The sequence below is a fragment of the Protopterus annectens genome, chromosome 10.part0, assembly GCF_019279795.1.
Source record: "Protopterus annectens isolate FY-2018-M chromosome 10.part0, PAN1.0, whole genome shotgun sequence".
Lineage (NCBI taxonomy): Eukaryota > Metazoa > Chordata > Ceratodontiformes > Protopteridae > Protopterus > Protopterus annectens.
The window spans coordinates 888,982,566-888,998,442 of NC_056744.1; the positions used below are offsets into that span (position 1 = coordinate 888,982,566).

Here is a 15,877-nt window from a genome sequence, read left to right on the forward strand (position 1 = left end):
TAGTCAAAGGTTTTGGTTACTGAACAGCATGAATTTCTGAGTTAGTGTGAGCAGTGATTGAAGAGTTTGTGAAAAAAAATCTATGTGAGCAGTGATTGTAGCGTTTGTGAAAAAAATGTGTGTGAGCAGTGATTGTAGCATTTGTGAAAAAAATCTATGCTTTGAAGGGGAACTGCATTTCTTGTTTTGCTGATGTCTTGAATGTTTCATTTTGTAGCATCTGCAAGAAGGAAGAAAAGCTCAACAGCATCTTGATGCATGTTGGAAGCAAATGGATAACGTGAGTTTTGAAACTTTGAATTGTTTTGCTTACTTGTGAAAGTCTAGCTGCAGATTTTAAAATAAAGTTGGTAATAACTGTCTGATTTTAGCTATTAATTTAAACACTCCTAGTATTTCACTTCTTGGATTGTAATGACTAGTTCAAGGAAAACATTGTCTTCTGACCGGAAGTGTGAATGTTAGCTTAGTTGAATCCTTTTTTCCTTTTTTAATTGGCAAAATCTCCATTAACCTTTCACCACCATAAATTGTTAGACTTCTTGGGTGAACTGACACATTCCCATTTTTATGCATCCTTACTTCATTTAGAACTTTAATATTTAAGCGTCATAGTTGAAGTAGTTTAATGTTTAATTGATTTTATCTCAGTATATCCAGCAAATATCAGACTTTTCCCTGACACAAATGTCAGTATTTGCTGACAACTTTTTAGTAGTTCTAGTTGAGACTGCCCACCAGTGTTAACTACCCTCCTGCTGAACGATAGCACAAGTGATGTCTTGATGTGTCCGTGTGGAATAGTTTATTCATGCAGCAGATGCAGATAAGTTTGATTTCATTGAACAGTTCATGCTGGCTTTTGCTTCAAGTATTGCAGTACCAGTGCTGCATTTTGTTCTCTGTTCAACATATGATTAACAACCACTCCTGCATCAGACTCTCCTCAAAAAAACAAAAACAAACACATGTATGGGAGAGCATTTCAACACAAAATCCTTCTGCAAAGGGTTTGAGATATTTGTGAGTGAGTGCTTGCATTGGGAATTCTGATAAATGAATAGGCAGTGATTTCTTCAGTACTTTGTATGATGATCTTGTATATGGACTGCACTAATGACAGTGTGCTTTCATGTAGGGCTAGAGCTTTCATAAGCAGTTATTTAATAGAAATGTTTGACACTAGAACACTTGTTATTCTGTTGTCAATCTCCCTGGTTACAGTGATACAGGTGTGTAACTGAATTTAACAGGTAGACTGGCTTTCAGAAGTGGCTTTTTCAGTGCTTACGTCAGGGACATAGCTGTGAGTAGGCATCAGTACCTTCAGCATTTGGACTGTGTGTGTTTACTTGCATGCTGTATTTCTGATTGTGCATTTGTGAAGGGGTTAGACTCTTTATAAATAAAATAAAAAAAAACTATTTTTAGAGCTGGAACCTGTGTCACCATTCCTGTTGTCAGTTCCCCTGGTTGCTGTGATTCAGACACTTAACTGAATTATTTATCTGGCTGCTGGAGATGATGTTTTATCATAACTAACATTGTGAATGCTGCTGTGGTTGACCATTGATGTCCTGAATGTTTTGGACTGTATGGCTGTTTGGGTATTGGAAAATGAATTATACATTTTTTGAGTCTTATAGCAGTGTCCACAGGTAATTTTTTAAAGTTACCATACCAGTTTTTGTAAATTGCTTTAATGCTACTCTTCTTTTTACATTGTTGTTTACAATAGTACACCTTTATATTTAGATGATGACATCTGGAATAAATGTAGATAGGTATATGCAGATCTTTTTTTTTTTAACTCATCTTTGTTATAAATACTGACATCAAGAAACTCACCTTAAGAGCAGAGCAAAGAAAAGCACAAGAGATGAATCACTGCATCCATTTCTTGAAAAGTGTAGTGGTTGTAAAATGCAAACAGTAAACAGCAAACGTTTTTCAGGATACAGTCATTTAAACAATGATTATACTAATTTCATCTAATCATAACCCTGATTTTGTACTGAAAAATAAATTCCAAAAACATAATTTTGCTTAATCAAACAGTTAATGTCCCTGTAACTGTACTAGGTCCATAATGCCAAGCAGTTTTGCTCATGCAAATGGGATCTTCAGTTTGAAGTGACTCCATTCTGTCAGCCATATTCATCTTTGTAGATATTTGCAGAAGTATAATTATACATATTAACATAATTTATCATTCAAACTATTGTAAATATCTTGGAAGATGTACAGTTTAGACATCACTACAAAATTTATATATATAAGATCTGATGTTGCCTTTTCATCTGTTCCTCATCCAAGTGGGTCTCTGATCCAGCTTCTGCCACTTCCATAGATTTTGGCTGTGTAGCTCGAGCTCCTCTTCTTACATGTAATCCCCTCTTTAGCCTGGACTACTTCAGATCTCGTTTGCCACTTCAGCAATGCAGACATGGTAACTGGTCACCTGTAGCTTAGATGTTTAGGGAAAGATAAGTGGTATTTTTTGATCCTGACATAAGTGTTATTTACTGTTTTTTATCCTCTCAATCTGATGTTCATAGGTGTGTACTAGACTAAAGTTTATGGGGCCTTTACAAGTCTAGCCATAGGATTACCCTAGCATAGTGCCATCTGACCTTAGTTTCCCAGTGCCTCTGTCGAGTAGAGCCACTGAAGTTATCCCCAGGGTGAATTTTCTGTTTCCCATCCACTCATCAAGATTTCTCTTGAAGAGGGTCAGCAAGGTGCTCTGCTTGACATGTATGAGAAGTCTATTCCATAGCATGGGCAGTCTCTGGGTTATGAACCTGTCCCTCCAGCATGTTCTGTTAATTCTGGTAATGAGGTTGAGGTCTCTGGAGCGTGTGATGTGGAGGGATTGGGATTTCTTTAGCTGTAGCATTTCTAACAGAGTTGGGTCAAACATGGCTTTGTAAGTCAAGCAGAGATCTCCTCTAAGTAGGCGATATGAGACAGAGAATAGTTGGAATTTTTTGAGTCTGTCCATATAGGACAAGTGTTTAAGGCCTAGGATCCTCTTTGTGAGATACTTTTGCGGCCTCTCCAGTTGTTGCAGGTGTCTAGTGAGGTACATGCCAAATGGAGCATTGTACTTGATTGTCCTAATGGGGGCAGAGTAGAGGGAGACAATGACCTCTTTCTTCCTGGATGCAAAACCCTTAGCAATGAGATGTGCCACATAGGACTTTCTGACCACAGTGGTAATGTGATCAAAAGAGAGGATGTTCTTCGTTTTCCATTGCTGCAGTCCTTACTATTGGGGTATAGTCCGCGTCCAGTCGGCCCGAATACCAGAGTATAAGGCTGACGTCGGTCAGGGCGCATTAGACTGACGTCAGTACGTCAGGGTACTAATGCGCATGACCGACGTCATATCCCCAGCCTTTTTTGCCGCATGGTCCGATGCAGAAGCAGTTTTGCGAGTGCAGGTTGGCGTTCTGAAATATTTCCGAAACCGGAGTTTCAGACCGAAACAGAGTTGGCTAAGTACCCTGTTGGGGAACATTTTGTTTTTTTCTTGCCTCAGTATTTTACCGGATGTCAGAAAAAGTGAATAACTGTATTTCTTGTGGGAAACAGATACCTCATAGGGATTACCATACCTTGTGTATACCTTGTTTAGGGCCTGAGCACGACGTTGTTGGTTGCCGCTCTTGTGCTAGGTTTAACAAACGCACTATTAAGAGGAGGTTAGACTGTGCCAGGTTAGTGTTTGGGAAGCGTTGCAATTATAAAATGCCGTCGGATGCTCCGGCCCGCTTCGTCAAGAAGCGCAAGGACAAAACAGTGAAGCCTAGGGTTGATGAACCGGCAGTCCCGGACATCGGTTCTTTAGAAGGCTCAGTGGAGCCAGAGGTTTTGCCAGGAGTTTCTATGGAGTCTCAGGCAGAAACTTTACTGTTACAGGATGTGCCTTCTCAGGAGGTAGGCCAGGCTGAGGGGGCTTCTCAGGTAACTGTTCTTCCCTCTCTTCCCAAGGTAGTTAGAGCCTCTCCTTCTGTTGCCAAAACTTCTTTGAGAGGTAGGCCTAGTTCAGCCTCAGGGGGGGCTTCTCCTAGCATTTCGGGTTCTGTACCTAAGAAACATATGCTTAAAATGGCAGAAGATTTGATTACTATGATTAGAGGTTCTATGCCCCCGCCTGATAAGAGGCCTAGGGTGGAACCGGAGTTTGATAGTTTTGAACAGTGTTCAGAGGCTTCAGAGTCTTCTGCGGAAGACTTGCAGGAGTATCCTACTTATTCTGATTCTGATGTGGATGATTCCACTCCTACAGCTTCTCCTCCTGAGGATTTCTCATTTTCAGAGACTCTGCATTCCATGAGGGAGCACTTTAAATGGGAAGGCCAGGATTACTCTGATTCAGGAAAAGGCTTAGGGAATTCTTGTTTTGCCCCAGCATAGGCCCTTAGCTATTCCTCCTGTGTTGAATGTGGTGGAAGATGTTTTGCAGAGGCTTCCCTGAATCCTGACTCTTTGCCTCCTGCTCCTGTTAAGCCTGATAGGTATTATAGGGTGCCCGAAGCTCATAAGTATTTGTTTAAGAGTCCTAGGGCGACCCAGAAACTATTTCTCAAGGGCCTAAAGGTGTTAAGGCTTCTGTGGTTAAAAATCCTGTTCCCACTGATAAAGAGGCAAGGGCCTTGGATAGGTGGGGAAAGAAAGTGTATACTTCTTCCACTCTAGCCATGAGGCGTTGAATTGTCAGTTTCACATGCTAAAATATCAGAATTATCTCCTTTCACAATTGAAATCTAAGGTGGATGCTTTGGCGGAAGGTATTGAGTGTAAAGAGTTGCTGGACTTGGTTCATGTGTCTGAGCAAGTGGGTAAGCATTCTTTGCAATGTGGTTTTGATGCTGTACAGGCCTCCTCGAGGGTGGCTGCTACTAGTTCTGTTCTTCGCAGGCATGCCTGGTTGAAGGATCAGAATTTAGCTGAGCATGTTAAGACAAGGATTTTGGATGCTCCTTTACAGTCTGATGTGTTGTTTGGATCGCCTGTGGAAGCAGTTTTAAAGAAAATGGAGGACAAAGCTAAGTCTATGCAAACTGTTAAAGATTTTTTGCAGGTGCAGCCACCGAAGTTTAGTAGAAATTGGCCTGCTAAGGGGTGGACATATCCTGCTTATGATTCCCAGTCTAGGGGTAGGTCTAGACGTGGTAGGGGCAGGGCTCAAGGTTCTTTTAGGCCTAGAACAGGGAGTTCACCTGCTCAGACTTCTGGTGAGGGCAGGGGTCAGTCCTTTCGTAAACAGACCCAATGACCTGTCTTTTCAGCTGCCAGTAGATTCTCGTCTGGCAGCTCCTTTGGGAGGAAGACTGTCTCTTTTCAAAGAAAATTGGGATTTAATTACTCAAGACAAATGGGTGTTGGATATCATTCACCACGGTTACAGATTTTATTTCCATACAATGCCCCTTTCAAAGGCATGCCAGACGTTCCTCCTCCACAAAGAAAGGAGGCTCACAAGCAAGTTTCTCAGTTACTCCAGATGGGGCCATTCAGCCAGTCCCTGTATCAGAAAGGGGCCTAGGATTTTATTCTCGCCTGTTCCTAGTACCAAAGAAGGGGAACACGTGGAGACCAATTTTGGATTTATCTCTCCTCAACACTTTTCTGGACATTCCCAAGTTCAAGATGTTGACGTTACAACAGCTTTTACCTCTGCTGGGCAAAGATCACTGGATGGTAACTTTAGATCTCAAGGAAGCTTACCTTCATGTGCCTATAAGGCTAAGTTGCAGGAAGTATCTGCGGTTTCGAGCTGGAAATTCTCATTATCAGTTCTCTGCATTGCCCTTTGGCTTATCTACTAGAGTATTCACAAAGGTTCTGGCTCCAGTGATAGCTTACTTCAGGCTTCAAGGAATTCAAATCTATCCTTACTTGGACGACTGCCTGATTCTGGCTCAAGAAAAGGAAGACCTTCTACAGCATCTGGAATATGTTATAGCAGTGCTAAGATGCCTAGGGTATTCTGTGAACGAAATAAAGTCCAGTCTAGTACCCTCTCAAGACATGTGCTTTCTGGGTGTGAGACTGAATACAGCAGCCCAGATGGCCTTTTTAACCCCGGACAAACAAAAGAGTCTGTCACTTTACTTCCATCAACTATCTCATCAGTCCGTGCTGACTGCAAGGACAGTCCTTCAAGCATTAGGGTTCATGGCATCTTGTATTCTGGTGCTTCCCAATGCCAAACTGCATATGAGGAAGCTACAATGGTATCTCAAAATGTATGGACACAGCACTGCCAGGATTTGGACACTGTCATTCAAATAATACCTTGCCTTCAAAAGAATTCTTGTGGTGGGCTCAGGAATGTCACCTAAACAAGGGACTCTCTGTGACCCGGCCAGAGGCAAGTCAGATTTTAACGACAGATGCCTCGGACATTGCTTGGGGAGCTCATCTAAATGGAAAGTGGATACAAGACAAGTGGCCTGCCAGACTACAGCATCTACATATCAACATGAAGGAGATGTTAGCAGTCCAGTTTGCATTAATGGCTTTCAAGGAGTTACTTCTTCCAGGGCAGGTGTTGATTCTAACAGACAACACAACTGTCATGTGGTACATCAACAAGCAAGGGGAACACATTCTTATCCTCTATGCAGGCAAGCAATGATTTTATGGGAGACTGCGCTAAGCTTGCAACTAACTCTTCAGGCAAGGTTTCTGCCAGGAGCACAGAACTCCTTAGCAGATGTGTTAAGCAGACAAATCATGGATCCCCACGAGTGGAAACTGGATCTTCATGTATTTCAGAAATTGACAGTGTCATGGGGAACTCCAGACATAGATCTGTTCGCTTCTCCACTAAACCACCAGCTGCCAAAGTATTGCACAAAGGGGTTTCATCACACAGCTTGGAAAGTGGATGCTCTGTCTTTCAGTTGGAAAAACCTTCATGTGTATGCCTTTCCACCTCTGCCTCTTCTTCCAAAGGTACTATTAAAGGTCAGACAAGACAGGCCAAGGATGATTTTGATAGCTCCAGATTGGCCTCGCAACACTGGTACCCACTACTACGGAGTCTGGTAAAGAAGCCTCCATGGCCTTTACCTCTGATTCCTCATCTGTTATCTCAGAAGGACGGTCATCTGCTCAATGTCAAGCTTCACTCTCTTCATCTAACAGCCTGGCATATTCTGTGTTGAAACACAGCAGGTCTCAACTTCCTCAGCAAGTTTTAAATGTGATTATGGAAGCTAGAAGGCCTAGTACAAGGAGAGTGTACAGAAAAATGGAAGAGATTTTTATTTTGGAGTACAGCAAAGAATTTGGAGATTTCTGAGCCTAATTTGAGTGTGGCTCTTCAATATCTTACTGAGTTATTGGACAAAGGTTTGTCCTTCTCTTCCATTAAGATTCATGCTGCAGCAATTTCAGCTCACTATGATTGTGACCCACCTTTGTTTTCGCATCCTTTGTTCAAGCAGTTTCTTAGAGGGCAAAGAATATAAGACCCCCGTAGAGCTCCTACTCCTGCTTGGGATCTCAATTTTGTGTTGGAAAAACTTACTCTACAACCTTTTGAGTCTGCAGCTACTGCTGAATTGAAATACTTGTCTTGGAAGACTGCTTTCCTGTTGGCTATTACTTCTGCAAGAAGGGTGTCTGAGTTGCAGGCCCTTATGGCAGTAGAGCCCTTTTTGATTTTCCATAAGGATAGGGTATCATTACGTACTAATCCTTCCTTTATGCCTAAGGTGGTTTCTAGTGTGGCTTTAAACCAAACTATTCATTTGCCTACGTTTTATGCAGACCCTCAAAATAAAGGGGAAAAGATTTTGCACACTTTAGATGTACACAGGCAATTGCGTTATTATTTAAGCAGGACTAAGGATTTTAGGCAGTCTCAGCAGTTGTTTGTTTCTTTTGCTTTGAGTTCACAGGGCAAGCCTGTGTCAAAACAAACTATTTCTAGGTGGATTGGCTTTTGCATTGCATTTTGTTATTCCCATCATGGCAAGGAGATTCCAGCTGGGATTAGGCCTCATTCCACTAGGGCTACTGCCACTTCAACAGCATTTCTAAGGGGGTGGCAACTAAGGATATTTTGGAAGCAGCTACTTGGAGTTCAGTGCATACTTTCTCTAAGCATTATCACCTTCCTATCTACTCTAAGTCTAGGGCTGGTTTTGCCACAGCTGTTTTGCAAGGCATGTTGTCAGCTCCTACTTCTTTATGATTTGCCAGCCTCCCTTACCTCTGCTTTGGGATTCTACCCAATAGTAAGGACTGCAGCAATGGAAAGCGAAGAACATAGTACAGTTTTGTACCTACCATAAATGTAGATGTTCGAGGATTCCATTGCTGCAGTCCAATTTACCCTCCCTCCTTCCCCTCTGTGTTTAGGGGTGGTTGTGTAGGTGAGTTTACATGCTTATATTTTTGTATATATTCTTGTATATATTGTACATGTTTTTGGTGCAGGTATTTTGGGACTTGTCTTTTTAGGGTCTTCTGACATCTGGGGCAAGAAAAGACTGAGGATATGACGTCGGTCATGCGCATTAGTACCCTGACGTACTGACGTCAGTCTAATGCGCCCTGACCGACGTCAGCCTTATACTCTGGTATTCGGGCCGACTGGACGCGGACTATACCCCAATAGTAAGGACTGCAGCAATGGAATCCTCGAACATCTACATTTATGGTAGGTACAAAACTGTACTTTGCTGTCAGCCTGTGTTCCCAGAGCTCTTGTAACGCCTTCTGTGTTCAGTGTACTGCCATCAATGTGGTAATTCATGAGAACCAGGTTTTTCCCAATGGGGATGACATGTTTTTGGCATTGAGCTTAAGGCAATGGTTCTGACACCAGTTGTTGGTCTCGGTGAGGCCATTCTGTAAGATGTCAACACCACTTGGGGAGTTAATAATAGCTCCCAACTTGCATTTATTTGCAAACTTTGTCAGCCAGAGTACCTTTGTGTTGGCTTGAACTTCAGAGAAGTAGATACCAAACAGGAGAGGACCCAGGACCGAACCCTGTGGGACTCCACTCATGACTAGTCAGCAGTCTGACTTGGTCGGCTACTTTCACACTGTGGGTTCTATCTGTGAGTCAGTTTGCAAACCACCTAGTGATGTAGGGATCGATGCCTAGCTTAGTGAGTTTTTCTGTGATTCCTGAGTGGGAAATGGTATCAAAAGCCTTGGCCAGATCAAGGTAGGCTGTATGAACCATCTTGCCTTCATCCACAGCTCTGGTGACTAATTCAAAGAAGTTGAAGTTGAGCAGGCATGATCTACCCTTCACAAAACCAAACTGTGTGGGATCCAGAGTTTGGAGATTCCCTATATCCTTGTTTATTAGGTCCACGTTGATGCACTCCTTAGCTTTGCATATAAGTCTCGTCAAGCTAATGATGTGATAGTTCCCAACGTCTGTAGTTGCTCCTCCTTTGTGGAGAGGGATGACTGTGGCACTGCGCCATTCGGTGGGGACAAAGTCTGAGGTGAGGTTGTGATTGAACAAGGCACACAGGTGAGGTGCCAGTTCACTCAGTAGTTCATGTAGAACACAGCCATGGATATTGTCAGGTCCCATAGAAGCTGTATTCTTGGCCTTGGACAGTGCTGTTTTAACCTATGCAGCAGTAATACTGGGCACCTGGCAATCTACTGGTATTGTGATTGGTCCTTTGGGGAGGCAGAGAGGGGTAAAGTTGGCACTAAATCTGTTGGCCAGTATACTGGCAATATCTTTTGGCTCAGTGTAGGAGGTACCATTGTGCAGTAGCTCAGAGCAAATCTGGGTATTGCCATGGAGATTCTTCACATAACTATAGAAGGCCATGTGGTTGTCTTTACTATCTGCTGCAATTCTGTTTTCATAGCTAGCTTTAGAGGATTTGATGAAGGATCTCAACTTGAGGCTGATGAGGGAGTTTTTCCAGTCTTGGGACTTCACCTTATTCCGCATCAGTTTCCTCCTCCTGTTGTAGAGTTTGTTTATGGCAGGGAACCACGAGATTGGCTTCCTTTTTTTGGAGAAGGGCATCTTGGTTCTACTGGGTATGGCGAGATCTATGCATTTGTGTAAGTTTTCGTACAGTGCATTGGTGTACGATTCGGTGGTCATACAACTATTTGTCATTTGAATGGGTGCTGTGAAGTTAGCAGTCTCTGTTTTTTGGAGCCCAAAGTTAGCTTTGAAGAAGTTTTTCATGGTGGTTACCTTTGCGGGGGGGGGGGGGGGGGGTGATTAGTTTGTGATCTAATCTAACCAGAGAGGAACTGACTATTGGTGTAGAGCAACGGTCGCCCATGTTAGTAATGACCAGGTCAAGGATGTTGCTACCTCTAGTGGGGGTAAGAACGAGCTGGTCCAGGGCATTGGAATTAATGAACTCCAAGGAACGTTGGGCAAGTGTATTGGTACATGAGTAGTTTTTCCAGTTAATGTAAGGGTAGTTGAAATCGCCTAGTAAGAGAGTGTTGGGTTGGACCCTAATATTCTCCAGGGTACTTAAGAATGTGGAGTGAGAGTCTTGGGACATGGTTGGGGACCTATAGCAGTCTATGACCCGCATCACTGTCTTACCCAATGTTAGCTGCACCTGAAGTATCTCTGATGCATTACTTTGGGCTGCCAGTCTGGAGGTGTGGGCTTCCTTTATGAATATGGAAACACCACTGGCTTTGGAGCTGCGGTCAAAGTCTCTTTCATTCTTCCTCAGTGAATGTGTTATGGATCTGATCCTCAGATCTGACTCTGCCACATCCTTCAAACTTTGGATCCAGCTCTCAAACACTTTTTACCCATAATGCCCTAGTCCATCCCCAGCACCTCAGATCTCATTTGCCGTCATCGATCCTAGATGTGGGATCCTTCTCTCACAGCGTTCATTATAGTTGTGACGTCTACAAGTAAGAAAGTTTTTCTTCCATCTAAATTCCTTTTTAAATCTCCCCTGAGTTGTTAGGACTTTCTGCATCAGGCTTTCTATTATTTTAAAATATAATCTTCTCCAGTTACCATTGTTGGTATTTTGTCTTTCTCTCACTCCTACCCTATTCAACAGGGTAATTCTTTTCACCATTGGTGATGTTCTCCTTTTCCAAAACAAGAAGAAAAAAACTATCCTTGCTTTTCTATTCTTTTTCCATTCCTACAGTGTTTGTACTATCATGGTCAACAGGATTCAAAAATTGCAATTTTTATGGACATAAAATCCATAACTCAGATGCCCATAAGGATTGTGTTTACTGCTTGGGACCAGCTCATTTAAACACAAGCTGCTCAATCTGTGCAGCTTTTAAATCATGAACTGTAGCTGACAGGTGAAACAAACTTGTTCTCAAGGGTTTGCTTCCTCCGTCACCTTCGTCATCTTCAGGGACTCCCCAGTAAGCTTTCAGAAGTTCCGTTGGAGCACAAGAAGCAGTTGCCTCCAAAGTCTCCCAAGACTCCTCTACAACTACCCTCAAAAGTTGCTAAATTGTCAGACAGAGGAGACCTGAGATCAATTTTGGATCTCTAAGCAAACAAGATCAGTTCATGAAAAAGTCAAAGTTCCGAAAGGTCACAGTGCAGTGCATTCTGCTATTTCTATGCAAGGATGATTGGATCTGTTCCATAGATCTTCAGGATGCGTCCTATCACATCAAAATAGACAGGTGCTCCCTGAGCCAGTCACTACCAATTCAGAGCCCCGCCCTTTGGACTCACTACAGCCCCCAGGGTGTTCACTAAATATATGGCAGTGGTGGCAGTTCACTTGAGACTGAAAGGAGTCCAAATGTTTCCATGCCTAGACTGCTAGCCTCTCACTGCCTCTACCATGCATCTCCTACAACAGTCCAGGGACCATTTGCTCCAGGTTTGTCACTCACAAGGTATCACAGTCAATTATGCCAAATCAGACCTGACAGCAGTACAGAGCCAGGAGTTTATTGGTGCACATCTGAACACAACAGCTCAAATTGCCTCTTTGCTACTTGTTACAAACATACTGAGATCTCAGGTTCTTTGAATTCCATCTCATCTGGCTCCTCCAGCCAGACTAATTCTCCAAATTTAGGGTCTATGGCAGCAGCAGTAGTTCTCCTTCCTTTAGCACATTACTTTGTGTGTGCTTCAGTGGACTCCAGCTGTTCAGTGGTCTATTCTTTGACAGCTCCAATCATTTCTAGTCAAACTTGCACAAGTATGCAAACACCATATTCACTGCTGGATCCAGTCAGACAATGTTTACTTATGCCGGCTCTTTGTTTTTCCTCCCCCATTGGCTACAGTGACCACAGACCCTCCCAGTTGGGGTGGAGGGGTCATTACTTGGGAAGGACAGTCCAAGGCACAAGGTCCCCTCAAAAGACACCAATTCACACAGCATCCTAGAGATGAGAGCAGTCTTTTTAGCATTGCAGGCATTTCAAGATGGTCTTCCTCTAAGGACTGTAGTGATTCAAACTGACAACATGGCTGTAGTTTGGTACATTAACAAACAAGGGGGAACTCGTTCTTACCCTTTCTGCCGAGATGCTGTATGTGGCAATGAGCGATCTCTTTCAACAACTAGTAGCAATGGACATTCTATGGAAATCAAGCTTCCTAGTGAACAAACTCAGCAGGTCCATTCTGAAGCTTCACAAGTGGTCTCAATCAATCAGTGGTGAAGAAATATTTCCGTTGTTGGGGCTGCCCTTGCTGTGACCTCTTTATGTCCCCTCACAAGTGCAGAAGGTATTTTGCCCTGACCCCCCCTTCAGGGAAGTCACTGAGAGATGTTCTAGTCCACATTTGACCTTCCAGTCTCCTTTGCTTTTCCCCCATTTCCTGTGATCCCAAAATGTCTACATTCAGCAATTCGGTTGAAGGGCTCAATCATCCTCATTGTTCCTTTCTGGCCTCGCCAGGTATGTTTTCCTTCCTGTGGTCTCATCTTTGTTATCCTCCCTTGGATACTGGACCCAACTCCAGATCTTTTCTCACACCCCTCAGGGATGAGCCAACCCAATATCCCAGTCCTCAAACTAACTACATGGTTTCTCCAATTCCAATAATAGCCGGACAGCCCAGGCTTTCTTCCCCATTATGTACCATTTTTTTTAACCCTTGCAAAAAGACTTGCATCAAAAAACTTCACAAGAGCAAATGGAAAAGATTTTCCTTTTGGGCCTTAAGAAACAACATTGACCCTTTTACTGCCCCTCTGTGCTGTTCTTGATTTTCTGGCTGCTCTTTACAAAAACGGTGCTAGCTTTTTTTTTCCTACAGTTAAACTACAGTTTGCAACAATATCAAATTTTTATACAGGTGAAAAAATTTATTGTTTGGCTGCTTCTAAGTTATGCAAGGCTTTCTTGAAGGGCACTATCCTCCTCAGACCCATAGTAAAGGCTTCTGCACCTTCCTGGGATTTGAAAGTGGTTCTACAAGGTCTGACTCAAAAACCCTTTGAACCTTCCGCAAAAAAAATTATATAAAGTATCCATCTTGGAAAATAACCATTTTAGTGGCCATCACTTCAGCTAAAAGCATTTCTGAACTGTAGGCTCTTTTATCAAAGACTGTGTACATTATTTTCTATAAAGACAGGGTTACTGTATGAACAAAGTCTTCCTTTGTACCTAAACTGATTTCTGAATCTAACATTAACCAATCCATTCATTTACCGGTTTTCTTTTTAGATTTTTTTCAAACAAAGGAAAATACATGCTATATCTTCTGGATGTGTACACATTACTAAAGAAATCAGAAAAATCAGACCAGCTGTTTGTCTCCTTTTCAGCTGGGTTTTTTAGTATCTAATGTTACATTGGCTAAATGGATAATTAACTACATTTCTTGGATCTGTTCCCAGCAAGGCATTTCTCTAGCATGACTGCCTAAAGTCCACTCAACTAGACCTATGGCCACGTCATCTGCTTTTGGTCAAGCAGCAACCACATGGTCCACTGCTCAAACCTTTGTTACTCATTACAGACTGGACCTAATCTCCAGAAGCAGAACTGCCTTTGGTTCATCAGTTCTCCATAGTATCCTTCCATGAGGGCCACCCAAGATTCACGTAGCTGAGGACTCTGCCCCATCTGTTGAGGAAGAATGAAAAGGACAACATTAGATTTAAAAGTTGTATATTCACCATAAGTAGGCATCTGTGTTGTCCATTTTCATTCTTCCTCATGCTCCCCCCTCTGTCTCCCTTCCTATAATCTTCTGGAGTGACATGATGGTTTCTTGTTGGAACCTATACTTCCAGATTTGAGTCCTATGCTATTATGTATCTATTTCTTTAACTACGTAATGTGGACTTTATGGCAACAAATTCAGTCTGAGGTGCTATGGATGGGCTAGGGCATGATGGGTACAGGGAGGATCTAAAGAGTTGGGTCCAAAGTCTGAAGTATGTGGCTGAGTCATAACTGAGGATCTGATCCATAACCCATTCACTGAGGAAAAATGAAAATGGGCAACACAGATGCCTAGTATTAGTGAGCAACATAACTTTTAAATCTGATGTTGTTAATCTTCATTTATTCCTTACTGATGGGTATCGGTTCCATCCTCAGAACCAAGTCGGCTGTTATAACAAGCTCACCCAAGCCAAAACACACTCGAGCTAAGCTTACCCATAGTGCCCCTCTCGTTATCACCTCAGATCTTTTGTAATGTAGGTATCAAGACGTGTCAAGCCAACTCTCAGCTAAGTCATTAAGAATCCCTTACTTAAACCATTTTGAGTTTTTTTCTTGTTAAACTATAACAATTTACATTTTTTTATTGTTAGTCGCTAGAGTTTTATACCTATTTGAGTTTCTCTTTCCTTTTTCTTACCGATTTTGGTGTTCTTCGGGCCAGTGCTAGTACAGGCCTTTCCTTTCCTCTATCTGTCTTACCCTTTGAGGTAATTTCAGAACCATTTCTGGTATTCCCTTTCCTCTAGCTTTCTTTATCCCTTGGGTATATCTATTTGTCATTAAGGAAAAAAAAATTCATAGGTATTTTCTATTTCCCTTTTTTTCTTGATTGAGTGTGTGTTCATAATTGTTTTGAGTTATACTGCTGTTTGAGAATCTTGTTCTGACAAAAAGGGAACAATGGTGTTCAAACAATGCAACCAGTGTAGTAGAAAAATGCGAAACTCTGACACCCATCTGTCTTGTGTTTACTGCCTGGGTGTTCTACATTTGTCTGTTCAACCACCATGTGAAATATGTAAAGGCTTTAGTGCCCGCACTTTAAATGAGAGGAAAAATAAATTAATCCTTAAGGGTCTTCTAAAAACTCCCTTTTTGGAGGCTATTTTTGGGTCGGAGGGCTCACCCTCTCCTAAAAAGGAACATAAACAAAGTAACCATTCCGTTCCTTCTTCCCCTCATGGTAATGACTCAAAATCTATGGAACAGAAGACAAAAGTCCCAAAATTGGCTCCAACAACTTTGGCACCAGGGCCTGAACCCCCTTCCATGGTGCTGCCCATTGGTTCCAGGACCTCAACTACCCAGTATGGTACCATCCTAGGCAACATTGCCTCAAACACCAACCACGGTACCGCTCATGACCACTGAACCATCCATGTCTTTATTTTTTGCTACAGTTCCGATCTCCCTTTTGGCACCAAAAATAGTACTCCCAACTCTGGTCACTTCCCCACCTCCCTATGCATCTTAATGGTCTTGTGACCACGGTGCCAAAAGGTGAAACAGTCCCTCAGACCCGATATTCCTCCACGGCAGATCATTTGTTTGGGCAACAATGCAGCCCCTTCTTGGAATGACCTGACTCTCCATTGGAGATATTAACCTGCTGTTCCAGGAGCCTTTCAGAATTCGATGTGGTGAGACTTGTGGATCAGCTCCTGGCAGCCAGAGGAATCACAGCTCCTTCCAAACCCTCCCT

General features: G+C 42.6%; 1 protein-coding gene across 1 annotated transcript in view; it reads left to right on the forward strand.

Moving 5' to 3' along the window:
• The first annotated feature begins 223 nt into the window (after window positions 1–223).
• The window catches only part of FNBP1L (formin binding protein 1 like), an 879,562-nt gene continuing 863,908 nt past the window's right edge, over window positions 224–15,877 (forward strand). The window contains exon 1 of the mRNA XM_044086824.1: window positions 224–280. Within this exon, the coding sequence (XP_043942759.1) occupies window positions 272–280 (9 nt within the window). The 5' untranslated portion in view covers window positions 224–271. The remainder of the gene's footprint in view (window positions 281–15,877) is intronic.